This window comes from Manduca sexta, chromosome 10 (genome assembly GCF_014839805.1).
Source record: "Manduca sexta isolate Smith_Timp_Sample1 chromosome 10, JHU_Msex_v1.0, whole genome shotgun sequence".
NCBI lineage: Eukaryota > Metazoa > Arthropoda > Insecta > Lepidoptera > Sphingidae > Manduca > Manduca sexta.
The window spans coordinates 12,678,745-12,703,615 of record NC_051124.1 but is presented as its reverse complement, the minus strand read 5'-3'; the positions used below and the strand labels follow the sequence as shown (position 1 = coordinate 12,703,615).

At 36.2% G+C, this 24,871-nt stretch overlaps 2 protein-coding genes across 2 annotated transcripts in view; one reads left to right on the top strand and one right to left on the bottom strand.

Moving 5' to 3' along the window:
- Nucleotides 1–20,896, bottom strand: part of LOC115444194 (bone morphogenetic protein receptor type-1B) — a 135,195-nt gene extending 114,299 nt beyond the window's left edge. The window contains exon 1 of the mRNA XM_037437166.1: nucleotides 20,792–20,896. Within this exon, the coding sequence (XP_037293063.1) occupies nucleotides 20,792–20,795 (4 nt within the window). The 5' untranslated portion in view covers nucleotides 20,796–20,896. The remainder of the gene's footprint in view (nucleotides 1–20,791) is intronic.
- Nucleotides 20,897–21,177: 281 nt separating this feature from the next.
- Nucleotides 21,178–23,796, top strand: LOC115452160 (60S ribosomal protein L34). The gene is made up of 3 exons (XM_030180621.2): nucleotides 21,178–21,330; nucleotides 21,465–21,536; nucleotides 23,470–23,796. Exons 2-3 carry the CDS (start codon nucleotides 21,472–21,474, stop codon nucleotides 23,762–23,764), a joined length of 360 nt encoding a protein of 119 aa, XP_030036481.1. The 5' UTR covers nucleotides 21,178–21,330; nucleotides 21,465–21,471; the 3' UTR covers nucleotides 23,765–23,796.
- The last annotated feature ends 1,075 nt before the right edge of the window (nucleotides 23,797–24,871 follow it).

Here is a 24,871-nt window from a genome sequence, read left to right as displayed (position 1 = left end):
CTAGGGTACCCACAACTTGCCAAAAGTGTTCTGTCCCACGGTGTCATAGGAGGCGAGTCTAACGCCACATCGGTCACTAATACCTGACTACAAGTTGATAGTGAGCAAAAAAAAAATGTCACTTTGTCCGACACGAGATTCGATACCCTCAGAGCAGTGGTCCTACCGCGCACGCAACACAACTACGCCACCAAGGCACTCCACCAAAAGTGGTTTTGAGTTGAATTTAATTTTTACAACATTTATTCATGAACCTTCACGCTTCAAATTCATCAAACGTTAACAACTAAATGTGTCCGAAGCGGTTCATTATTGCGGGGTTCAAGATAACCCCTTTATATCCATAAAAACCTTATTAAAATATGAAAACCAGTTTGTACGATAATCGTTCGGTTGCCAGTCGTTATCAGTGTGGCCGGTGTGCGCCACGTGAGCGCATTCCATGCATTCTAACGCCACCCGTTGATCTTGATTGATTGAGATTAATGAGATCCGCGCGCACTAAACTTTTCATTTTCAAATTATTTTGGAAAAAAGTTGAAGAGATTGACATTTATTGGCATATTGGTATTCCATTATTAAGGGATATTGAACTCAAAGGTGGGGGATAAAAATATTTCTTTATTAATAAATCGATTGTTCATGCATTATATATGACCCTGCATGCTGCATGCACATCATCATACTCATTATGTTGAATATTGCAACATTTAAATAATTTATTATTATTGTCGATTCAGCTCTATTAACTCTTTACATTGTTGTACATGGAATACACTAGAAAATTACGTTATAGTAGTGACAAGTCACTTGCGATAGTTGGCAGTTACAAGCCCATATTAAGACAAATGTTGGCACGACCGGAGCTGCCTAGCTGTTGATTTATAAGCCGGCGTGGCTGCGTGCGCTGTGCAGTGTGCAGCGCCCGACTAACTCCGCTATGCAATACGTGACAAGAAGGTTTCCACTCATGTAAGGCGAGACTAGAATCACGGTTGTTTTGAAACTTATTTATTAGGAACTTAAATATACCTCAATTCAATAACAAATCATTAAGAAAAATCAATAAAATCTAAACAGGTTACTAAAATTAGATTCATTTCCTAAGCCTGAAATGGAAGAAAATTTGGTACAAAAAAAAACAGATACCAATTACCAAAACCCTTTCGTAACACAAAAATGTGACGTGTCGTGTGAGATTTACATCGATGACAAAAACGAACAAATGTCGAGGCCGTGGACGCTCTGCGCTAGCGCACACAAAAGGAGTTGATCAAGCGCGTACATAATCGATGGTGAACGGTGCGACAAGGTAAATTAAACGACACTTTTCGGTGAACAAAACAAGAACGCCATAAATCGAGCCGAGCCGCGGCCGGCGCGCGGCCAGCGACGCGACCAAAAAGAGTAAAGCGTTCGGAAGATCGTCGAATACAGATTACGGGCGCAGGTGTTAAATAAAAATAATAAAATTGAACGGGCGACCAGGTTAAAAAGAGGAGTGCGTGCGGCGGCGCGGCGCCGAACCACCACTTATTTCGTTTGCAACGCCCCGGACACGTACAAAAAACGACGTGTACCGTCCAACCACCAGACACCACTCCGCCGACACTCGCCATTCAGAGTCAATCTTATGCGGCCCTTGCAGTCGTCGGCTCCACTATAATGCCTTATACGCAAACCCGTAACTGCGGAGACCGGGACAGCGCGCTCTATCTAGATTTAATTCGCACCAGACACGGATAACCAGGAAACGGTCAGAGCCGCGTGATCGGGACGCTGATAAAAAAACGAACGTTACCGCGGTCTCGTCTGTAGTGAGTACTGAACGCAATCAAGCCGCATTAAACGATGCAGCCCGCACTGACAAATGGAGCGCTTCCGAGAAGTGAATTCGACACGAGGTAAATGTGAAGCAAATGAAACAGTCGGCGCGGCACACACTGCAATTACGGCAGGCAATATCTTCGCACGTACGAACAAATTGCGGCAGATATCGTTCGCCCGACCGCGAGCACTTCTCCACGAAATAAAGTGACGTTTCCAACCACACGCACAAAACCACCACCGAGTACCAATAACCGCACGTCTCCAGTAATCTTTGTTGTAACTCATCAATGGCTCCGAGCCGATTGAAAAATAATAACTAAAGACCGCAGCACATATAATACTTTTATCAGCAACGATAGGCGATATTTCCATGAGATCGCATTTTAGCGGTTTTCTATGTCGGATCACTGTATCAACATAATTTTATCGATCCATACTTGTGTTTTAACAACTCCAAGCTTCCTAAAGAGGTGTTTATCGTCGCTCGGTGACGCAGAATTATCTGTGTGCTGGGGCCTTAAATCGTCACCGGCCGTGGCCCTGGCGTCATTACAGCCGTTCGCACGGCATCGCACTGCAAATCGCTTAAATGTATAAAAAACTATTCAAATACTATGTTATCTTGTAGTAATGTCACGTTTCTCTCGTGCAGCGCCGCGGGTGTGGGATTACGCCCTTCCAGCAATACTAGTGTTGCCAGATCAATAGCCTTTAGCGAAAATAGATTTCAGGACTTCAGGACGCGTTTATTGAATAAAACAAATAACATCTTTACTTATAGGAATTAGTTGTAAAGTTAAAAAAACTATTAGCGGAAAAAATTGCGCAAGTTAAATGACAGTAATTTACATGCGCGAGGTTAAGTTTCTACTTTTTTTAACCCAGTCGCGCTTTTTCGCAGTTCCTATAATTGAAAAATAGTATCTGGCAAAACTATCAGTCGCAACACATTTAAATATTAAGAATCAATGAAACGAAACGTGTGATTTGAAGACAGCCTCGCTGTGTGCTTAATGATACAGAGTGAAGGTTAGTTCCCTCGTGCCTCGGAGCGTTCGTTAGGGCACGCTGCGCCGGCGCGACGCTCCCGGTTCTTGTCAGGAGCAATAAACGTTAATCCACGTCAAATCCATATGCATGGGCGGCTTAAATTCGTTCACTACATGTATAAATCTTACACTTATAGCTGATTACCATTAAAGGTGATTTACTCAGTATTGTTTGAAGTACTGTTATGTAATATGCGTGTAAATAGCTAAACATGACATTTACAATAAAACGTAAGTATATTGTTTTATAACATTGCCAAAATAGCATTGTTTAAATATTTATTTGCTAGGCTAGACGCGAAGTTTAGCGTAGGTGATACAGCAATTTTAACAGAGTTAGATGTAATTTTGTTTTACTATCTGTCCATAGCATCAGCTGCATTATATTTGCTACAGTAAAGCTCTTTACATATTTATACACATCGATAACTTCCATAAAACAGAGGTCGTAAAGTTGTCTGTGATCAAAGAGACCCAAAAACTACCTACGCCTCAAAACAATGTTCATCTTATTAACAAATATTAAATTTGGATATACAAGTTATAGGTCCGAAAGTCTGTCGTATAGTAAGTATCCTGGGTCTCATGTCGAGAATAAAATATGATAGACTCTATTTTGTAGCTACACTTTTACACACACAATAAATGTTCATAATTTGCTCTAAACTTTTTTTTTTCTCTTTTCACTTTATCATGTACTGTAGTCTTTACCCTAAACTGATTGAAAAGAGCAACACCAGAGTTTCTTGCCCGTTCTTCTCTGGTGAAAACTGCTTTCCGAACTGGTGGTAGAGTTAATATTAACGGAATCTAAATAATGTATAACATTTTACAGATTCAAATAAATCATTTCATTTCATTTCATTTCATTGTAAACAACAATATCAACTCCAGTAGGTTACCTCCAACACAAGACCAAATTAAATGCCTTACGAGTACTAAACTATTCCCGTATATATTTAAAGAATTCTACTATCCTTACTTAAATTTTAATGACCAGACGTAACGACATAAACGACCGATTTATCTCAAATACTTGAAGGTCCCCTAAATGAATCACGAACGGAAAAAACTCATTAAGTAAAGCTTAACGTATCTGAAAGAATCCACGCGGACGTTCCAGATCGAACGGCGATGATGGACCTGGTGTTTCAAACAATCGTTCAAGTATTCCTAAGATCCATCGGTATTCGAAATTGGCCGACTTTTAAATACTTTGGTACTAAAAAAACAGGACTTTTTACGAAACTGATAAAGTTACAGACGATTTAAGATAAGCCGCATCTACAGCAAATGATTTTATATCAACCAACAAGCAACAATTTACAACACGACAATAATGTGTTGAACATTATGAGACAACACCTTTTAGAACAGCAGTTGTTGTGCCACCTAAAACTTTGTAATTTTTTAATTCTGAATGGTTACTAGATTACTGGTGTATATTATAACATCAGACGACATGCTCGTCTCGTCGTTGAGTTAACGTGCGTGGAACTAAGCCTGCGTTTAATTAGGATGAGGATCAATAAATAAGAGGATTATCGCGCGATCTCGGATGTGATTCCAACATCCCTCCCCACGCATGCGTCGCTACGTCAAGATTTACGATTTGTTTAAACGCCCTTTGTAAAAACATCGCGGCATCTAAACTCCAAATAGAACTAACAATACATAGTACATTCCATGTAATGTAATTACATATACGCAAAGGTATATATATACACATTATGTACAACTTTATACTAACGTTACTTTTTTTAAAACTAATACACTAGACGTCGCTCGTTCAGTAATAGGCATCAACACTCCCCGTAAACATCATTACCATACCTGGACTTTATAAATCTCAGAATGATTTTATAACCAACGGAATACCGCTGCACTAAACAATAGTTGTTTCTCTATATGCATCAGCAGAAAATGCTGCATTTTCCACAGGACAATGTGCCATATTGATTTTTTTATTCAATGCTATCTCGTCTGAGCAAGTGGGCCTAAATCTATACTTATACGCCGAGCATTCTTAACCCCAAGTGGCGGTGGGGTCAGACAGCGTCCAAACAAGAATATATAAAAGAGAGAATTAAAACGGTGCGTCTACTGAATGATTGATCGTATGGACATTTCAAGTCTCGTCGGGTAGTTGCAAGCGGCCTCTGTAAGACCTTACGCACACTATCGACATTTACCTTTTGAAAGTATGAATATTTTAAATTTTTTTATCGCAGAAGGGCAAAGGAAATAGGAGACTTGATGATAAGTGACCGCCACCGCCCGTCGACCAAAGCTACTGAAAGGCATCAATGAATTTTGAATATAAATAACAAAATAAACTAAAGACGACCCGCCACACACGACACACTTATCATACCTATGATTAGAGTTAGAACAAGGAGATACCATATGTTAGACACGACAACAAAATCATAAGCGCCGAGCGTATTTAGATACGCTGGTTTAGACCAGCCCTAAACAATACAAAGTTTTCAAAGATCATCAATTCAACTGGCGCTATTCTAATTACCCCTTATTAATAGAATACAGCCTACAACGAAAGCATACTCACGTCTAATATGCACAGTCATCCGCGTTCCCCAACCGCCGTGTGGAACCAAAACTGACGACAAGAACCGCCGCAATGAACAGATTAATGACATCGCATACTTAGATGTGGATTTATGGACGCGGTTACATCGGTGTCGTGTTATTGGGCCGGTTGGAAGGGATTTGTCGCGTGATATCAATATGTGTTGAAGTTACCATCCGTCTTAGTTTCTACGGATGCGTAGTAGATTTTAGACTTAGGGGTTGAGGGAAAACGAAGTCAATGCAATTTCTTAATTTAATACAGATGTAGTTTTAAACGTTTCATCATTAATTATAATTCTTCTTCCACACGTAATAACGATTATCATTGTTAATAATATATAATATTGAATATGAATAATACATAATTTTACTATCACTTATTTCAGGAGAGGTAGCTTTTCTTTCGTTTTTTTTTTACATCAGATTATTGCAACATGTTTAATCTATTGTACCAAAATGTCATTTTTATACTGCTTTTCCGTTAAAATTAGAATGATGGTAAATCTACATAACCCAAGCGTAACCCGATAACGGTCAGATCAGCTGTGTACTGTGTAGTCATAAAGCTCGCTGCGCCGGCGCACTCATTCATAGTATTATCTCTAAATCGTTGTGGTCACACTTCATTTCTTCAGATAGGCTGTTAGTATAATGTTGTTGTGGAATTCTCAAAAGCAATGTGAAAGCTTTTATTTATTTACTAGTCGATAGATGGTGTGATAGCGATTATCATACACATGTTTAAATAATTGTAGGAACTTTAATACTGTGTATAATACGATAACGATAATAATAATAATAAAGATGTAAATTGTCGACCTAACATTAATTAATAAAATTTTAAGGATTTACCATCGAACCAAACCACTGGACTGCATTCACCACAAACCTTATATAGCAGTTTAATATATTTTTATAGATAAAGATAAAAAGCAAAAAAACGACTCGCAACTAAATGTCAAATATCAAGGAATACGTAAGTCCCAAGCCGATCTTTAAAGAAAACAAAACATATTAAAATATTACAAATGAAGCAACGTTTGTAATATTTTATTCTGTTCAGAATGTTGAACTATAAAAACACGAGTTATATTATGCTACTAATTACTGGTAAGTATAGTTGTAAACACACGGAAATGTAACGTTAAAATGCCATTAAACTAAACAACATAATGTTTTGAAACAACCAGCGTAGTTCAACTTATTTATGCAAACACACCAGTGTTTTGAACTGCGACAAAATAATAACTCGGTACTTACTAACAATTCATCTAGAGCTACGTATATATTTGTTTTGTAATTTTATTTTTTTACAGATGGTAGACAAACAAGATACTGAATCACTTGATGATACGGGATTATCTATAGCTATAAATCACATTTATCAAAGAAATCGATAGCGCATTTTCAACTTTTAAGTAGGAATAAGAAATTGGAAATGAGAATGGTTTTTCTAATCCCTCCCAACCTATCATTTCACACGTTATAAGGAAGACAGACCAATTATAGAGACACGAAAGGGCAGAAAACGGGAAAATTAACAGTCCCTGATTCTAGAAACCAGACGAATAGGTTCTTTGGAAATTCTGAATTTACACTGCCATAAAAGCTCTAAAATAGTCCTTCGTGAAATGCAATTCTAAAATACTATTCAAAGCTTTCTCCTTTTGCCAAATTGGTTTTGGTTAAAACACTAGTAACTTCTTAAGCTAATAATGCAAAAAAGATGATTCTATAAAACAATGTCAATTCAGAGACGATAATTAGCGAGACGAAGTGGATGCATTAGTTGCACCTCTACCCAACCCTTCAGGGACAAAGGCATGAGTGAACGCCATATCAAATTACAAGTAACACATAATTTACAAACACGGGGACTAATACGTGCCATGGTAAGAAAAGCCATAGGAATGCGCTACATTGTTACAGAACAAACATGGCCGATGGGAGTGCAGCTCGTTTTAGTGGCGAGGGTAACGGCCGCGATTGTAAACCAACAATACGTTCTCAGTATTTTGCGTTCGGGTCAGCGACTCGTAAACAAATGAGATGTTGCCGCGGATACATTGTAGGGCTTGGCGAACTTTTCAAATGTTTTTAAAGAATTAATTAGACAGGCAGGCTGTCTGGTGTGAGCCACGCCTCCACATAAGTAGCACCAGTGCCAGCCAGGACTTATCAGATTACTTCAAAGCGGCGCAGACCACACTGCGAGCACAACTTTTAGAGGTAAAACCTTAAGTTTCATTATTCTCTGTATCAACTGTTAAGAATATCTCATTTATATTTATGCAAATTTATTTTAAAGTTATTGATATTATTTCAACAAAACATAATATTAAAATAACCTTAATTTGTGCTACTATCATCGAAGACACTGGTTAATACTTTTTATAAAACATGAATGGAAGCGTGAGGGTAGTCGACAAAGCGAGTAATAGGCGAGGAACATCGTCAGTTATAAAGACATATTTGTGCCAATATAAGCTCTAGTGCAATCAAATAAAATTGTATTTCAAACATTTTAGTGTTTCATTGTGTTGTGTGTTGTGTACAGTGGTACCTACCCACATGGACTCTCAGGCCCAAAATATTTAATATCCTATGTGTGACTATTTAGTAATATCTATAATTTAATTACAATTATTTACTATCACCTACTTTTGTTTGAATCACACACAAAACAAAATCCTTTCGGACTATATTACTGAGAAATGTGACTAAATGTAAATATTCTTAAGTCTTAAGAAACGTGAATGAATATTAAAAGTGCTTGTTTATTTAAAGTCGAGAGTTATTATTAGAAATTTCTCAAAGTTCGTTGTGGTTTTACTTCTGCCGTATGAATTAAGAAAAACATACAAAAGCATGCGTTTGTAACATGACATTGCTATTTTAAAAGAAGAATGTGGGACTTTTTCTGCTTGTGGGATAGTATTACGTCAATGAATACATCGTCATGAGACGATCACCGTACAAAATATGGCAAAAACACAAAGGCTTATTCCGATAAGTGGCATGATATCAAATAACTACGTGCAGTAATATACAAACATTACTCTGGCAATGTTCAGGCAACCGAACTACTTCTTTATTATATTTTGACAACGTAATACATAAAGTGCACTATAATCACTTCACCGCGTCAGGATAAAAAATCCACCATTAAACGAGATAATATCAAAAAAGATATATAACCTGAATGCAAGCTACTCAGCTCATAATGCGCGCGGCTTTTAAAATTCCTATCATTTTAATCTTAAAATCGTAGCTTGGCACAACCAGAGCACAATGGTATTATTCCGAAGGTATCTCACCAACAAAGGACCCATCGGATTGAAACCGGGCCGGATCAATATATCGATCTCATAAAAACTAATCCTTATGGATCTGAGTCTTATGGCATTTTAGTGGTGTCATTCGAAACTTGAATGTCATTTGGTTGTACGAAGGTATTTCTTTGTCACCGTAGAGCTTTAGTAATAAGAAGGGTTCGGACATTGTCGGGAATAAATGCATAGACTTTATGTGAACGCGATTATCAACCGTCACGGAGACCAATGTTTGTCAAATAAAAAAATATATATGGTCATATGAAATTACATGCAACATGACCCTGTACAATTTTATCTGGAGTATTTTTACTTACATATTATTATAATTGTCCTTTCTTCGGAGTTACCATCTTAAAATAATTTCGTGACATAAAAACTTTACACAAAATTCTTGATCCCACAAAAGATATACAATCTTGCAATTACCTGAGTCACACATGTTCTTTAGCACATTCGCATATATTTTCATCCGGCGTTTTCCTGAACATAAACACTGAATATAAACACATTGAATCATTAGGACTATCCGATAGAGCTACACTGTAGACCATCTATCTGAACCGTAAGTTCATACTGGATCTGAATGATACAACTAGGCACTTTACTTTCAGAAAAGCGGTTGGAGTAACACCAGTGCTCATGCGAGACATCAATGGGCTTATCCAAAGAACTTAAACATACTACCAACAAAATTTTCAATCTCCATTCCATTATTTAAAAATCGTAACGCACCAGATTATCATGTTATCGTAAGTGTTCTGCGTAGACCTAATGACTTAGCTAACCGAGTATATGAGACTGATTCACTATAATATCGAAAGTGACAATTGTGTTATTGCTTCGCATGGCATTTAATTCCGTTCTCCAAAGACCTCGGAGACAACATTACTGCTTATTAACACCGTACCCATCAGCCAAACTAATCGCCTCGTCATTCAGTTGTACAAAAAACTCTAATCTCGGGATAAATTTCAGAAAAAACAAGCGAGCATAAAACGGAAATTGCTCGAGTCATTGGAAAGCACCAGGCTGCGGTTCACACGTGAGCACATCAGCCCTGTTTCCGATCCGTCACGGCGCAGGGACATTATCTATGATGATAGTGCCTTACATAATGGACACTTTCATACAATATATACCACTAGACACTCATCGTCGTGTGAATCTATGTCGATCCTAGCAGATTCTTAGGAAGACCAATTTTATTTGTGGTTTAACATATTATTAATGTACTGTTGTCGTGGCAATATATTAATGGAAGTCAAACATGATGGTAATACATGTTAATCAACCAACATCTTCATTGTGTTATGATTTTAGCAAAATTTACAAAATATGACTGCCCTTTTCAACATTTAAATATAAGATACCTCGAAAAAAAATAAATAATATTTGCCAATATATGTAGATAATGGTGTTATCTTCGTCTAAAATAATATTTTTCTGAATCTAACCGCTTTTCTTTCTAGACTAGTATAATCGCGAAACGGGCCCATCGCGGCGTTATCCGCTCGATACCGCACATTACCTCGAGCTGCACGCACCGGCCTGTCAATCTTGATTGATGACTAATGAGGATCATTTGCAGAGAAATCAATGGGTTAAATTGATACTAATTTCAGCAATGTGCGCATGCGCCGAGGTGAAACGAGTTTCCCCTCTTAGTTAACGTTAAGCCAACAATATTTCAGTCTTATGATGTTATAGCTGCGTCAATTGCCATGACAGGCAACAATTTTTTGCAAATTAGTTTTTTATAGCCCAAGATTGGTCAACGAGCTGGTGGGTCTCTGAGGCAAAGTAATCACCATACTGCCGTGCCATATTCTAAAGTGGAATGAGGATTAGTAAGAGAAATGGGATTTATTGGGTCTTCGGAAATCTCGCTGGCGCATAAAATTCAACAACTGAGATGACATTTCGCTATGGCTTTCTGCGAGACAGTGTAACTCTTGACTGTCAAGCCTTCCCATACACGCTGCGGAAAAAAAATTCAATAAATGACTATGTCAGGGAGATACACAATTACGTATCGAAATCGAATTTACAGGCGCTTACCAAGTAAGTAGCTGTCTCTAAACCAAATGCGACTGAACCTAAATACTGTTTTTGCTGTATAATTCAGGTATCATCATCATCGATCTTGTTGAATATTTAGACATAAAATAGCATAATCAATTTGCAACAGCATGTGATGAGTCAAACCCCATTTCGACATACATGTCATGCGTGCATTACTCACTGTACCACCGGTGCTTAGAGATAAATACACAGTGCAGGAAATTAGCGCGCAGTTGATTCAATGCATGTCATGTCAACTTTAATATGTTCATAATAGGCATAGGTCTTTACAATATATGATCTTTTATACTTTAATTTTTATATTTCTATTATTGTTTTCCGTTACTATAAGGCATTGTTATCTATACTATTATATAAAGCTGAAGAGTTTGTTTGTTTGTTTGTTTGTTTGTTTGTTTGTTTGAACGCGCTAATCTCAGGAACTACCGGTCCAAACTGAAAAATTCTTTTTGCGTTGGATAGCCCTATGTTCGTGGAGTGCTATAGGCTATATATCATCACGCTATACCCAATAGGAGCGGAGCAGTAATACCTAATCTCAGGAACTACTGGTCCGAACTGAAAAATTATTTTTGCGTTGGATAGCCCTTTGTTCGTGGAGTGCTATAGGCTATATATCATCACGCTATACCCAATAGGAGCGGAGCAGTAATGGCTAATCTCAGGAACTACCGGTCCAAACTGAAAAATTCTTTTGCGTTGGATAGCCTTTTGTTCGTGGAGTGCTATAGGCTATATATCATCACGCTATACCCAATAGGAGCAGAGCAGTAATGGCTAATCTCAGGAACTACCGGTTCGAACTAAAAAATTCATTTTGTATTGGATAGCCTTTTGTTCGTGAAGTGCTATAGGCTATATATCATCACGCTATGACCAATAGGAGCAGAGCAGTAATGCCTAATCTCAGGAACTACCGGTTCGAACTAAAAAATTCATTTTGTATTGGATAGCCTTTTGTTCGTGAAGTGCTATAGGCTATATATCATTACGCTATGACCAATAGGAGCAGAGCAGTAATGCCTAATCTCAGAAACTAGGAGTTTGAACTGAATAATTCTTTTTGTGTTGGATAGCCCTTTGTTCCTGGAATGCTATAGACAATATATATCATCACGCTATGCCCAATAGGGAGCGGAGCAGTAATCGCTAATCTCAGGAACTACCGGTTCGAACTGAAAAAATATTTTTTGTGTTGGATAGCCCTTTGTTTCTGGAGTGCTATAGGTTATATATCGTCACGCTATGACCAATAGGAGCGGAGCAGTAATGAAACATGATGCAAAAACGGGGACAATTTATTATTTTTGAGAGCTTCTGTTGCGTGCGCTGCGTAAACGGTTAAAGTTATGCAAGAATAATGTATGACGGGATTGTTCCTCTTAAAAGTTCTACAAAAATATATCATAAAATAAAAGTCCCCCGCTGCATCGGTCTGCCCGAACGTGTTAAACTCAAAAACTACCCAACGTATTAGGATAAAATTTGGTATGGAGACAGTTTGAGACCTTGGGAAGAACATAGGCTCCCGGGAAAATATATAGCGTGACTTTTATAACGGAAAACTTTAGCCCGAAAAACTTTATAACGCGGGCGGAGCCGCGGGCAAAAGCTAGTATTTAAAATAACGTAAAACCCAATACCAAGCGCTTTCTATATTGATACTGTATGAGCAAACGTTTCGCTGATTATTAAGAGAGAAGCATACCTTCTCATTTTCTTTATTGCTTTGAATGACGAGACGAGCTTGTCGTTCGCCTGATGGTAAGCGATACGACCACCCATAAACAGTAGAAACACCATCCACACCTTGAATTACAAAGTATTGTTTGGTATTCCACTGCGCTCGCCATCCTGAGACGTGAGATTTACGTGAGGTTAAGTCTCATTATGTCCAGTAGTTACACTTGCTACAATGTCCTTCAAACCGGAACACGGCAATAGTGACTGCACACTGCTACTTGGCGGCAGAAATAGACATTGCGGTGGTACCTACCCAGGCGGACTATCACTTATGAGAGACCTACCACCAGTACTCTTCTAACCACCTCATTACCATCAGTAATCCTTCTCATCTAATAACATAGTTATGGAGAAAATATCATTACTAAAACCCATAAAACTTATACAGATGATATAGTGGCCTATTGCTTCTTACTAACATTACAAACAGTTGAACTACCGCGAGATAGATAAGCCAACTTTGTCAACCACGCGTTATCAACGAGATCTGATTGAAGCGGTGATCCGGCTCGCAGACGGTTATTTGCCTCCATTTGAATAAATTTAAGCTTTTATGTAACACGCGTCGACAATATCAGTACCGGTAAATCTTTAAATTGACTTGAAAATTTGTTTGTAACCTCGTATATAGTTAGATTGGTGATAGCGGCATTTCCAAAATGTGCCGTCCGGAGAAATTAACGACATTCTTATATGAACATATAAAGCGGTGGAATGAGTGTAATTTTTCTTGTGTTATCGCCATCTTCTTGGTCGACTTTTTTTTAATCTGATGAAATTTCTTCCGAAAATATACTTTAACTATTTTTGAGAAATGTAAATTAGTTTGAGTAGATTTTTTATGTACCATGTATAACTAAATGCTGTTTACGCAGTTCAAAACAAACATTTATACCATTGATATAAAAGCTAATGTTTAAATATTGGACCAAATATTTGTGCATATTATTAAGAAATCATCCTCAATATATTCAAATAAGAAAATATTGCATCTACACTTAGTTTAGAACATAAGAGGAAACTATATAGATCCCATTTGTACCATTAGCACCTGATATTATAGCATTGAAACCTCTAAACAATTTCATAAAATAACATTCCGAAATTAACTCACAAATTCAAGTCGATCCCACTTCGGCACTTGAGACGTAACATCATTCCGTCAAATCCAAACCACATGTTAAATGACAAACACGAAAACTATACATCTGAACAAACAATACGTTTGAATATCAATAGAGACTACGAAATATATTAGTCTGTGGGCAAAAAAACTTTGGAACGGACTCCAACATCTTTACGTCTATGAACAAATATCAACCTCATTTCTCTTGATATAACTTCCTGTTATACGAATGAGGCTATAACAACAGGTAACGAAGGCACCATGGTGAATTATTGGAAGAAATATTTGATTGATAAGTCCTAATAAATAAGGAAGAGATAGGTACTTAAAAAAAGCTTTGATGCAAGGATATTCACGTTTTCTAGGCGCCATGACATATTCAATCAAAATTAATAAAAAGGTATTACTTTACCCCGACATACTCGACATTTTACCATTAGGCAGACCTCATCTGCCTTCAAAAGCACTAGACCCATAGCCACTTCAACCTGTGGGTGTCCACGATGCCTTTAAATTTGTAATTGTCATTGAAAATTACGATTTGAATGCAACAATGCTTGCATTGAGCATTTTGACACGAGTGGGCGTCACGCGGAGTCATTATAGTACCACGACAGGCACGTAATGAAGGGTTTCGGGGTTCATGGACCCTTTGTGAAATAAACGCGCGTCATCTTGTCGTGTCGCGTAAAATCAACCAACAATGAAACGTGCCTTTACATTATATATTTCTAGGGAACTTCTATTAGCTGTATTCTTGGGTTTAATGTGTTTACTGTTGCATACGTATTGTATGAATATCTATATATATAAAAATCAATTGCTGTTCGTTAGTCTCGCTAAAACTCGAGAACGGCTGAACGGATTTATCTTATCTTGGTCTTGAATTATTCGTGGAGGTCTAGGGAAGATTTAAAAGGTGAGAAAAATTCGAATAATTGCCGGGAAAATCCTCAAAACAGCATTTTTCTATTTCCCATACAAACGTTTTCTAAATAAAATGGAGAGTCAATTTGTAATTTATTACCGCTGCATAAAGTTCAAATTCGCGTGCGCGTTGGAGGATCTAATATCGCGTTCTGAAACTCAACAAAAGTGAAAGTGAATCGCGAACGCGACAAAATTGCATAGTCTCAAAATACATAGTACATAAATAGTGGTCGGCTTCGAGAAACTCAATTTTAGCTAACTTCAGTTGTTAATATAATATATAACTCAAAGGTGACTGACAGTGATATATCAAGGAACAGCCCAAACTATTGGACGGATCGGGCTAAGACTTTACATGCATAAAGCTACTATGACGTAGGCATCCCCTAAGAAAGGATTTTGATAAATTCTACCCTTAAGGGGATAAAATAGGGGATGAAAGTTTGTATAAATGTTCTTAGATTTTCGACTGATTGAACTGAAATTATAGATTGGGGATAAAATTAGTTTGAACCTATAAGTACCGGGAAAATATGTAGCAAGACTTTTATCAAACAGTGGAATTTTATCCTGGAAAACACCTTCACGCGGGCGAAGCCGCGAGCAAAAGCTAGTCATTAATATAAGTAATGTTTGAGTATTGACGTCTGATTTACTTTAGAACTCAATATTAATGTACACAAGCAAATACACATTTCATGCATAATTCATTATTTATGAATGTTTAGATTATGACTATTGATTTCCATTAATTTATTGTAACTATAAAATAAATCACAAAGTGCTACTTCCGACAATTAGAGAACTCCCCAAAATGAGTCCCGTATCTTAGATTCCATTACATGCCCCTATTTAACGGGAATAAAAGACGGAACGATCGGAAGATTTTTATGATAATGAGTGAAGGGCACAGATGTAAATGCTTACGTCACGCCGTAACCCTGGAGGCGTGAGCACAGAGATAACTTCTGAATAACGACCTGCGCTTACACCCCCACATCTCTTGAGTGAATGTATCATCCGGACTAATCTCGGACTTTCTATAGCAATAATTAAGATACCCGTTGTAATACTGTAATCATCTTATAATAAAGACGTTTTTTCGTTGCAGATAAATTATGATTGTACTTAGATCTCGATATAGTATAGAAATAGTTTGAATTTTGTTGTTCTCTGTCGACTGGCGAATGGAAACGACCACTCGTATTCAACCAACCTGATAATTTCTAAAAAATTATAAAAGACATACTTGTAACCAGCAGCTCCAAGTCCAGGCTGATTAAGATAACACCTAAATCTTATTTATAACATCCAAATGCCATACAAATTCCATTAAAAATGATAACCTTATCAAACATATAACTCATTAATTCGACGTCTCAATAATCCGAGACCCAAAAGCATCAATAACATATCCAAACATGTACGTTTTACACAAAAGCAACTATTGGCCAACTCACCAACATTAACCTTTGATCCAATTAAATCCAACTCTAAGCCGTCGTAAACATAACGGTAGGTATGTGGACCAGAGACAGCTTCCAAGTGAGATGGACGTTGGACACAATGGGCGAATGTGGGACAATGGAGTCTGGACGCAAGATGCGTCGCCGCGGCCGCTGTCGCGAGGTGTTGGACGAGGGAACAACACAAAAAGTAAAAGAACTCATAAAGATGCGGCTGGAACGAACCGCGCTCTCAGGGTTGGCACACATATATCTAAACTAATATCATAGGGACGTAAAGTTGAACCTGAAGGGAGCAAAGTCTTCGAAACGTCAGGAATTATTAAACAAGTGATCGCAAAAAAACCGTGATGTATTTTTGACACAATTAGGTCATATTTCTGATAGTGTTTTTAAGATGTAGTCTCTGTAACGACCAGATGAAATCTATGAATTATTACACAAATTTGTTTCTAAAACAACACTGTATAAGATATATTGATACATAGGCTACATTTTATTTTAATTCTATTAGTATAAATCTTCGAAAACACTTTTACACCGGCGAGACCGTGATCAAAAACTAGTTTTGGTTAACTATTTAAAGTCGATTGTAAAGATTAATATTACATTATCTCCGCTATTTACATTATCTAGCAAAACACGTGCACTAAGAATACTCTTAATCGTAAACTAACCGAAATGGAATTAAACAAGTATCACTTGAGGTATTTGAACAAAATGTAAATAGTTTAAGACAAAATAGCACCTATACAATGTGACACAGCATTATCAGTGTTCTGGCAACCACTTCGTCATTTAACACGGTTCGTTAGTTTCCATATTGGTCTAGACTTCTGTTATTTGTCCAAGTTTGTTAATTTGTCGACACACTAAGGCTTTAGTGGGGATTTATACAAATATAATAACGATTTATACATCTAATAAAACCAGAATATTAAACTAAGCAATCATAATTAAACTGAATTCGATATAAAATTATGAAACGCGTTTAATTTTTACATATTTAAGTAAATTATAAAAATCCACACCACAGATTATTGAAATAGTTTTTGATTGAATTTTAATATGTAGTGGCCCCAGCGAGTTGAAGTAAACAGTCAATATTTATTCATAGAACCAGCAGCTTTGGAGTGATCTTTGACACGGAGTCAAATAAATTATTGTGACTCATACAAACTTTCCACATTTGTATGGTTACAAACTAATTATAGGATATATTAAACCACAAACATCTGATTCAAACCCCTATTTTAATGTTAAAATGCAATAATTGTGTCAATTCAGTTATTTCTGTACTAATACGAATAATACAATTTAATGAGTTATTTATTTCCATCGCATATAGTGTGCTATGTAGTAAATTATTAATTTTGTTCAGAAAAAAATTATATCCATCATTATTTCTCCTCAAAACAGACAATATTCAATCAAACATTTTTATACCTAAAACATACAACACAGTTACCACAAAAAAATAAAAACATTCACGGTTTCAAAGACGAAACTATTTCTAAGCCAAAACAGACCTGACGCGGCAACCCTATCCGATATTGTTATTACAAAATGACCCATCTCAATGTCGGAGGCTTCTCGGAACGGGCGAGAGTCGGTTCAAATTATGTACTACGTAAGCGCCTTTGAGCATTATAAAGGGCTTATTTCTGACACCTCGGATGAAACATGGCGCGGAACGAATGCGCTCGCTATCTCGCTCCGTCCAAATCGTTACGATGCACACAAAATTGGAAACTTAATTGGCCCTGATGAGGCTGTATCACACGATTAAGGAGAACGCGTCCAAGAATTCTTAATCAGATTTAGTGTGTAGCGTGTATTAATCATGCAGAGTGAAGCAGTTGCAATTATCCTGATATATCTTGAGTAATGTAATCAAGTCCTTTCTAATTTAGATGCTTGTTCTGTTGAAATTTAAAACATTAAATAATAAAGTAACATAATATTTAAATTTATGAAACAAGTGGCTCGCTTAACGGTAAGCGTAAGCAACACAACATCCCATAAAGGAGGATACAGGACTAGCTAATTTCGAAAGACGGAACAAGGCTTGGCACTGGACTAGTCAACATGAGAGATAAGTCCCGACAAAAATTTGACAAGACGCAGGGATCGTGCGCGCAATTACTCCTTTCAAATGTGGCTTATCGCCACTGCAGCGTGGAGGCTGTCAAATGAGATCCTTACGGGATAAACATTGTCACAGAAAATGTTTGACAGCTTACATAGCGAGGCGATGAGCCGGTCATTTAACGAACAATTTACGGTTCTTATGTTTACGCGGATGTTAGACGTTAAAATTAAAGTTTTTTTCGGATTTTATCGCGGTTTTTATATTTTAATTTTCTCCCGACGCTTCGAAAACTGCAGCATTCATTGGTCGCCGTCAGGAAAAAATCCGAAAAATAGTTTAATTTTAATAAACAATATACTGGTTCAATCCTCATTCAAGAGACATGTCATTGTGTGATCCACAAATTCTGCGGATTTAAAGCTGGTACATTACGTATGCATACGTACTCACGATGAAGAAGCATTAATTGTGTTTCGGCTTAAAGAATGTTTGAGCCCGTGCAATTACCATGCAGTACTTTTCTAAATCAAACATGAGTCTTGGCTACTGTATGATATGGCGCTTTCCACCAAGCGTGGGATATGCCAGATTCCTCAATCAATCGTACACAAAAAAAAACAAGAATTTTAGTATCGTCACGTAACAAATGAGCCGTCTCTCCGAATATATATCTTCTATGTTGTAATAAATACAACACGCGACGTAGAAGTTTGTGGAATGTGAATTAAAATAACAAAATCCATTAAGACATTTTTGTAACCGGCGTATCGTTTTTTTATCTCGCTGCTAATTACTTACAGTTTATTATTTAATATGAGCGTTTGTCTATAAGTACTGCAAGAATGCACGAATTCGTAGGTAAGGAAGGCAACTGTTGACATTTCAGACATAAATACATATATAAGACACATACATAAGACACATAGTTTGTTGTACCGCACGCATAAACAACAATGTCAAAGAAAGTTATATTTACCCGGATCGACCTGCAAAAAAACTGCGGTTCAAGGTGGGCCAGGAAAGCTAGAAAATGTATCCCTGGCCGTAGGTTTTTTACAGCTGAACTTGATTCAAGAGTCTGGACTCTTCAATGATCTTACAAGCAACTTTGGAATTGCCAGTTAATCAGCTACTGTCAGATGCCAACCTTAGGCTCTGCCATCGCCGTGTATATGGCTATCAAGAAGCTTCCGGATTTATTGCTGATATTGAGAAACTCTGTTCTTATCTCTTACAGACACCTTCTTTCTTCATCTCTGAAGATCTCCTTTTGCTAGCTTTTGCTTGCGATTTCACCTTCGTGATTCTTTTTTCAAGATAATGCCCCGCCATATATTTTCCCGGAATAAAAAGTATCCTATGTCCTTGCTAAAGTCTCGAACTATCTGTATACCAAATTTTATCAACAACTACAGACAGACGCGGCGGGAGTGTTGCTTTATTATACGTAAGGATACTAATTAGTGATAACCACGGCTTGAATTGGATCTTGGTTGAGATTAGACAAGCAAGAAAGGCTAGTTATAAATATTACACACTAGCTGACCCGACAGACGTCCCGTCTTAACTATGAATTTGCAGCGCGCATTCTGTCCATCGCTGACAGTTATTTCAAACAATTAACACTTATATAAAATTTATATTTTAGTTTTCTTAAATTTTCTAATTTTTTTCGCATTTTTTTGAATTTTTTCTTTCACAAGAACCTTCTCCTGGCACAACAAAAGAAAAATAGTGAAATCGGTCCAGCCGTTCACGCGTGATGGCGTGACCAAGAGAAATATGGATTAATTTTTACATCTATAGATTAAGCACATTAACGACGAATTTTCATTAAAATACTATAAAATACGTAGGATGATGGTTGTATGTATACATAATACTTATTTACGAAACCTCCTGAATAGAAATCGAAGGGATTAACCAAAGGCACTGGTAGAGATACAAAAAACATCTGGCAAATACTTGCAGCGCGACGCTTACAGAATGGTAGGTAATATTATGCGAATATATAATTATTTTTCAAAAATTTTGTTCTTTTCACTATATTTCATTAGATAGTAGCTTTAGAAATATTGCGAAAAAACAAGTCTGTAGCGACATCTACTGATAAAAATGTAAACAAGTTTTGTGATAAGATCAACTTTGAAAAAGCTTTTGAAAATTATGGAAATTTATTTAGATAAAAGCTTTATTTTTTATATATTTTTTTAGTAAGTACTCTTTTCAACCCTTGTGAATGCTGTAATGATAAAAACAAGTTATTTTCACTGGTGTCGTTCGAAAAAGGGTCATGTTTATCGCAGTCTCATGACGAATTCAGGTATAATATAATACATGCGGCCATCAAAACTGCTACAACAACACTTTTCTAAATAACATAGGTTTGTAACTAGGCAAAATAATCTAAAACCACTGAAAAAATATGTCCCAAATGCAGCCTTCAAACATCTGACTACTGACGGTTCTTCTTTGGAAATACGATAGACACAAGCTCTTAATAGACTTCAAGAAAGATTTAAGTAAGAAAATATTTAATTACTCACCCATTTCAAACAGAATTTCTTTCAAAAATCACTTTATCGAATTCTAAACACAGAAAAACATCACCACAAACATTACACAGCAGCGGCCATTTTGATTTTTATTAACAATGTTACCAGAAATTATAAAAAAAGCAGAGTAGTCATATTGGACGGGTCTCCTAGCTATTGGACTATACAATATTATACATCTTACTTTCATGTTTATGACTTATTAAATAAAGATTTTTCATCACTTTACTGTAATAGGTGATAACAACAACACGGATTAAATGTTTGTAATAATTAACTCTCAATTTCAATGATGAAACGTTATGTCATTCAATTGAATAAAATATAAAAACACCGTTTAAACAGTAATTATTGAATATTACTAAATAATAGTAATAATGGGTAATATATTGCGTAAACAAAGAATAGTAAAAGCGAATATCATTTCAGTCTCCATGATAAATCAATATCTAATTATTTAATCTGTGGCAATCCACGGTGTTGCCACAAGACTGATTGTTTTTCTTTTCCTGTCAACAGCTGTCAAAAAGGTTGGATTATTGTGCGCTATGTGAATATTTATTAAAATCTACTATAATCTTACGATAAATAGAAGAAAACTATTCTGTAAGAAGTGAATCAAGAAGTGTAATAGTTGTTTCTTATAATCTATTTCATATTTCAGCTCCAAAATGGTACAGCGGCTTACGTTTCGACGACGTTTGTCGTACAACACTAAGTCAAACCAAAGGAGAATGTGAGTGTATTTCTTTAAAATATTCAATACAATATACAAAAAGTTATTCTAAAGACATAATTACGACTTTTAGAAACAATTTGTTATCTTCCAAATTAATTGCTAAATTGTTGTTTTGAGGTTAGGCGGTAACTAGTAAACTGAAGAATGTTTCTACAATATTTGAGAGCAGACACTAAAATTTCCATTATTGCGCAAAAACAACACAAAATCGACTATGAACTGAATATTTCAGTTGCAAGCATCTTAGTCTTTTGTAGGTAAATTACAAAAGTTTGTACACACATTTTCTGTTGTGTATAATGCAAACTAGACCAGCGTGGTGAATTAAAACTATTAACGCACGCTAGAACACGGAATTCATGGAAACTAATAGAATATAAAATACCTAATTTGATTTGAAAATGATTACAAATTGTGATTGTCCAATGTGGAAAGTTAACTGAATGTTACACTTATTCCATAACCTTTTTCTGCCACAAAGCTCTTCTGGCAAAAATAATGAATTGTTCATTGAAGTCAGTACACAACAATTTTGCAAATGCGTGACTATATTGTTCATACTTTATTAGAACTGCAACTTATTTAATATTGTCAACATCACCAATGTAATCTATGAAGCCATTGATAAGTTTATTGGATACAACTCAATCAACTTGTTTGCTACAGAGCACTGAGACTGAGAATACTTAAAAGGCATAACTCCTTTTTCTTTTTATAACTACTAGCTTTTGCTCATGGCTTCTTCTCACACATGTTTTTGGATAACAACAGATACTCAAAAGCAATAATTTTTCCCCATTTTTACAATTTTTTATATTAATGATGTGCTCCTAGTGGTCACAGGGTGATGTTATATAGCCTATAGCCTTCCTCAATAAATGAGTTATCTGACACTAAAATAATTTTTCAACTGAAACCAGGAGTTCCTGAGATAAGCGCGGTCAAAAAAACTCTTCAGATTTATATAGTAGATATTTGTACTTAGGCCCATACAATTTTAAATAACTTTGGTGTTCTATTTGTTTACTAGGGATTTACTATAAGACAGTTAGTCTGCATTTTATTTTTGAATTATTCATGTTAGTCAATCTGTCTCCCTAATTGTACTGCTCACCATAGCATGTATGATTGAACATAACCTTTATTTATTTGGTAGTGGTAGTTGTAAAGAGGCTTATATTGGGCGTACATAGGTCGTATTTATTATGGTATAGTATAAAGTATAGAACAGTTGTCCGTTATAGCACAACTCGTCGAGTTGGTTGTGTGTTCTCCAACTCGTCGAGTTGTCGTTGGTGTCGACCAAGAAATAAAACTCCCAAAGAAGCCAATTTCTATTATCTCGAAACTATTTTTAGGTTCATATTAATTTTTCCTATTATTTTTAAGCCTTCTATGAAACTAATATTCATGTTTCTTAATTTACCCTATTACTTTGTGAATGTTTTGTATGCCTGTAAGGGGCTTGCATATTGCCCATTGTTTAAATTAATACTATGTTTTCTAGACATAAGGGTACATATGCTGTTGGTGTACCTTTGTAATTTAATTAAAAATTATTATATTTATTCTATTAAATACCAGTAACCTACACAGGTAGCAGCGCATATATGCCTACATTTTTGTCTGTCATACAAATAGAATTCATTATAACACTTCCCATTGAATCACTCTGTCCAAAGGTGCAAATTGTATGAAAATATATTTGGTAGTTAATATGTTCTGACAGGCACAGTAGGGGACATTGTTTTATAATGTAATGTATAATATCCTAAAAATATAGTCATACTATCTTTGGGAGATGATCAAATTAACTACTATACCACTACACTATAGCAACAATGTTTTTTAAATGTGTAATATAAAATAATCAACTATCAGGATAAATAAAATATTGACTGTATTTAATAATTTTTCGTATCAATTTCAGAGTGAGGACACCAGGTGGCCGTCTGGTGTACCAGTATGTCAAAAAGCCCAAGAAGATCCCGAGGTGTGGCCAGTGCAAGAGCAAACTGCGCGGTATCCAGCCCGCCCGGCCCGCTGAGCGTTCCCGCCTGTGCTACCGCAAGAAGACCGTCAAGCGAGTGTACGGTGGTGTCCTCTGCCACAAGTGCGTAAAGCAGCGCATCGTCAGAGCCTTCCTCATTGAGGAACAGAAGATCGTCAAGGTTCTCAAGGCTCAACAAGCAGTCGTCAAGACTGGCAAGAAGAGCGCCAAGTAAATGATAGGGATAAATAAAAAATTATAAAATCATTTGTATTTTATTTTAAACTAAGTATCGCTCGCTATTATATTTTCATGGGATAAAAAGTAGCCTATGTTACTCCTAGTATTTCTAACTAACCACACCCAGTTTCGTCGAAATTGATTTTTACACACTGCCAGACCTATTACAATTAAAAAAAATCTATTACATTTCTAGTCCACAGAAACTACTACAATAAATTTAAATAGCTAAAGTTTAATGAACGGTAAATTCCTTATACTTGTTGAAATCTTAACTTATGGACATAAGTTCGGGGAGGATGTACTACAAAGAATATAATCAAAGCACCATTCACATGGGCGCCGGGGAAGGTTGCAAGTAGGTGTCTGGTGCACCCCCATGCCCAGAAAGAAATAAATAAAATATGTCACAATAAATATTCTGTAACAATGGAAACTATTGACTACAGACGTTTTTAATTATAGAGCATTTTCAAAAATACACGATCTGAATTTGAAGAAAAGTCTTATTATGTACTTAGTACAGTGCAGGTGCAGATGCACCTCCCTTAAAACTAATCTTGGCGGCGCTCATGACCATTCATATCGAAAAAGGAAATGATAATTCCAAAGGATATTTCTCATTTGTCAGCAATCCATACCTGCTTCCTATTCTCTTTTCCTCAAAGAGAATCTATACTATTATATAAAGCCGCAATCTTATATCGATGCTAGTAACTGAAATACAGTTCCACTAAAAAACATAAATGGCTATGTTCATTTTAATACGATTTATTCGCCATTTTATTTTAAGTGTCATTTAGACCTGTAAACAGAGATGACCCCGTGAAAGATAACATCAAATATTTCAAGATATTTAACATATTTCTGTAAACCAGTAAGGTGAATACATAGTTTAAACCTTTTATTTTAACTTCCTGTCTGAATTTTATTTATATATACTAAAATAAAGGATTTTTAGCAATGCGAAAAAATGTACTTAAAAATTGTCGAGTAGGGCAAGTGCGCCACAGTTAATAGTCGTATGGCGCACTTGCCCCTGATCCATATATAACCAACCTTTTTTGAGAATAAGTTTTACTAATATGAATTATTATTATAA

Coding starts and splice junctions, on each gene's coding strand:
- LOC115452160 (XM_030180621.2), top strand. CDS start 21,472: ATGGTACAGCGGCTTACGTTTCGACGACGTTTGTCGTACAACACTAAG. Junction 21,537..23,469: donor AAGTCAAACCAAAGGAGAAT/GTGAGTGTATTT, acceptor TATCAATTTCAG/AGTGAGGACACCAGGTGGCC.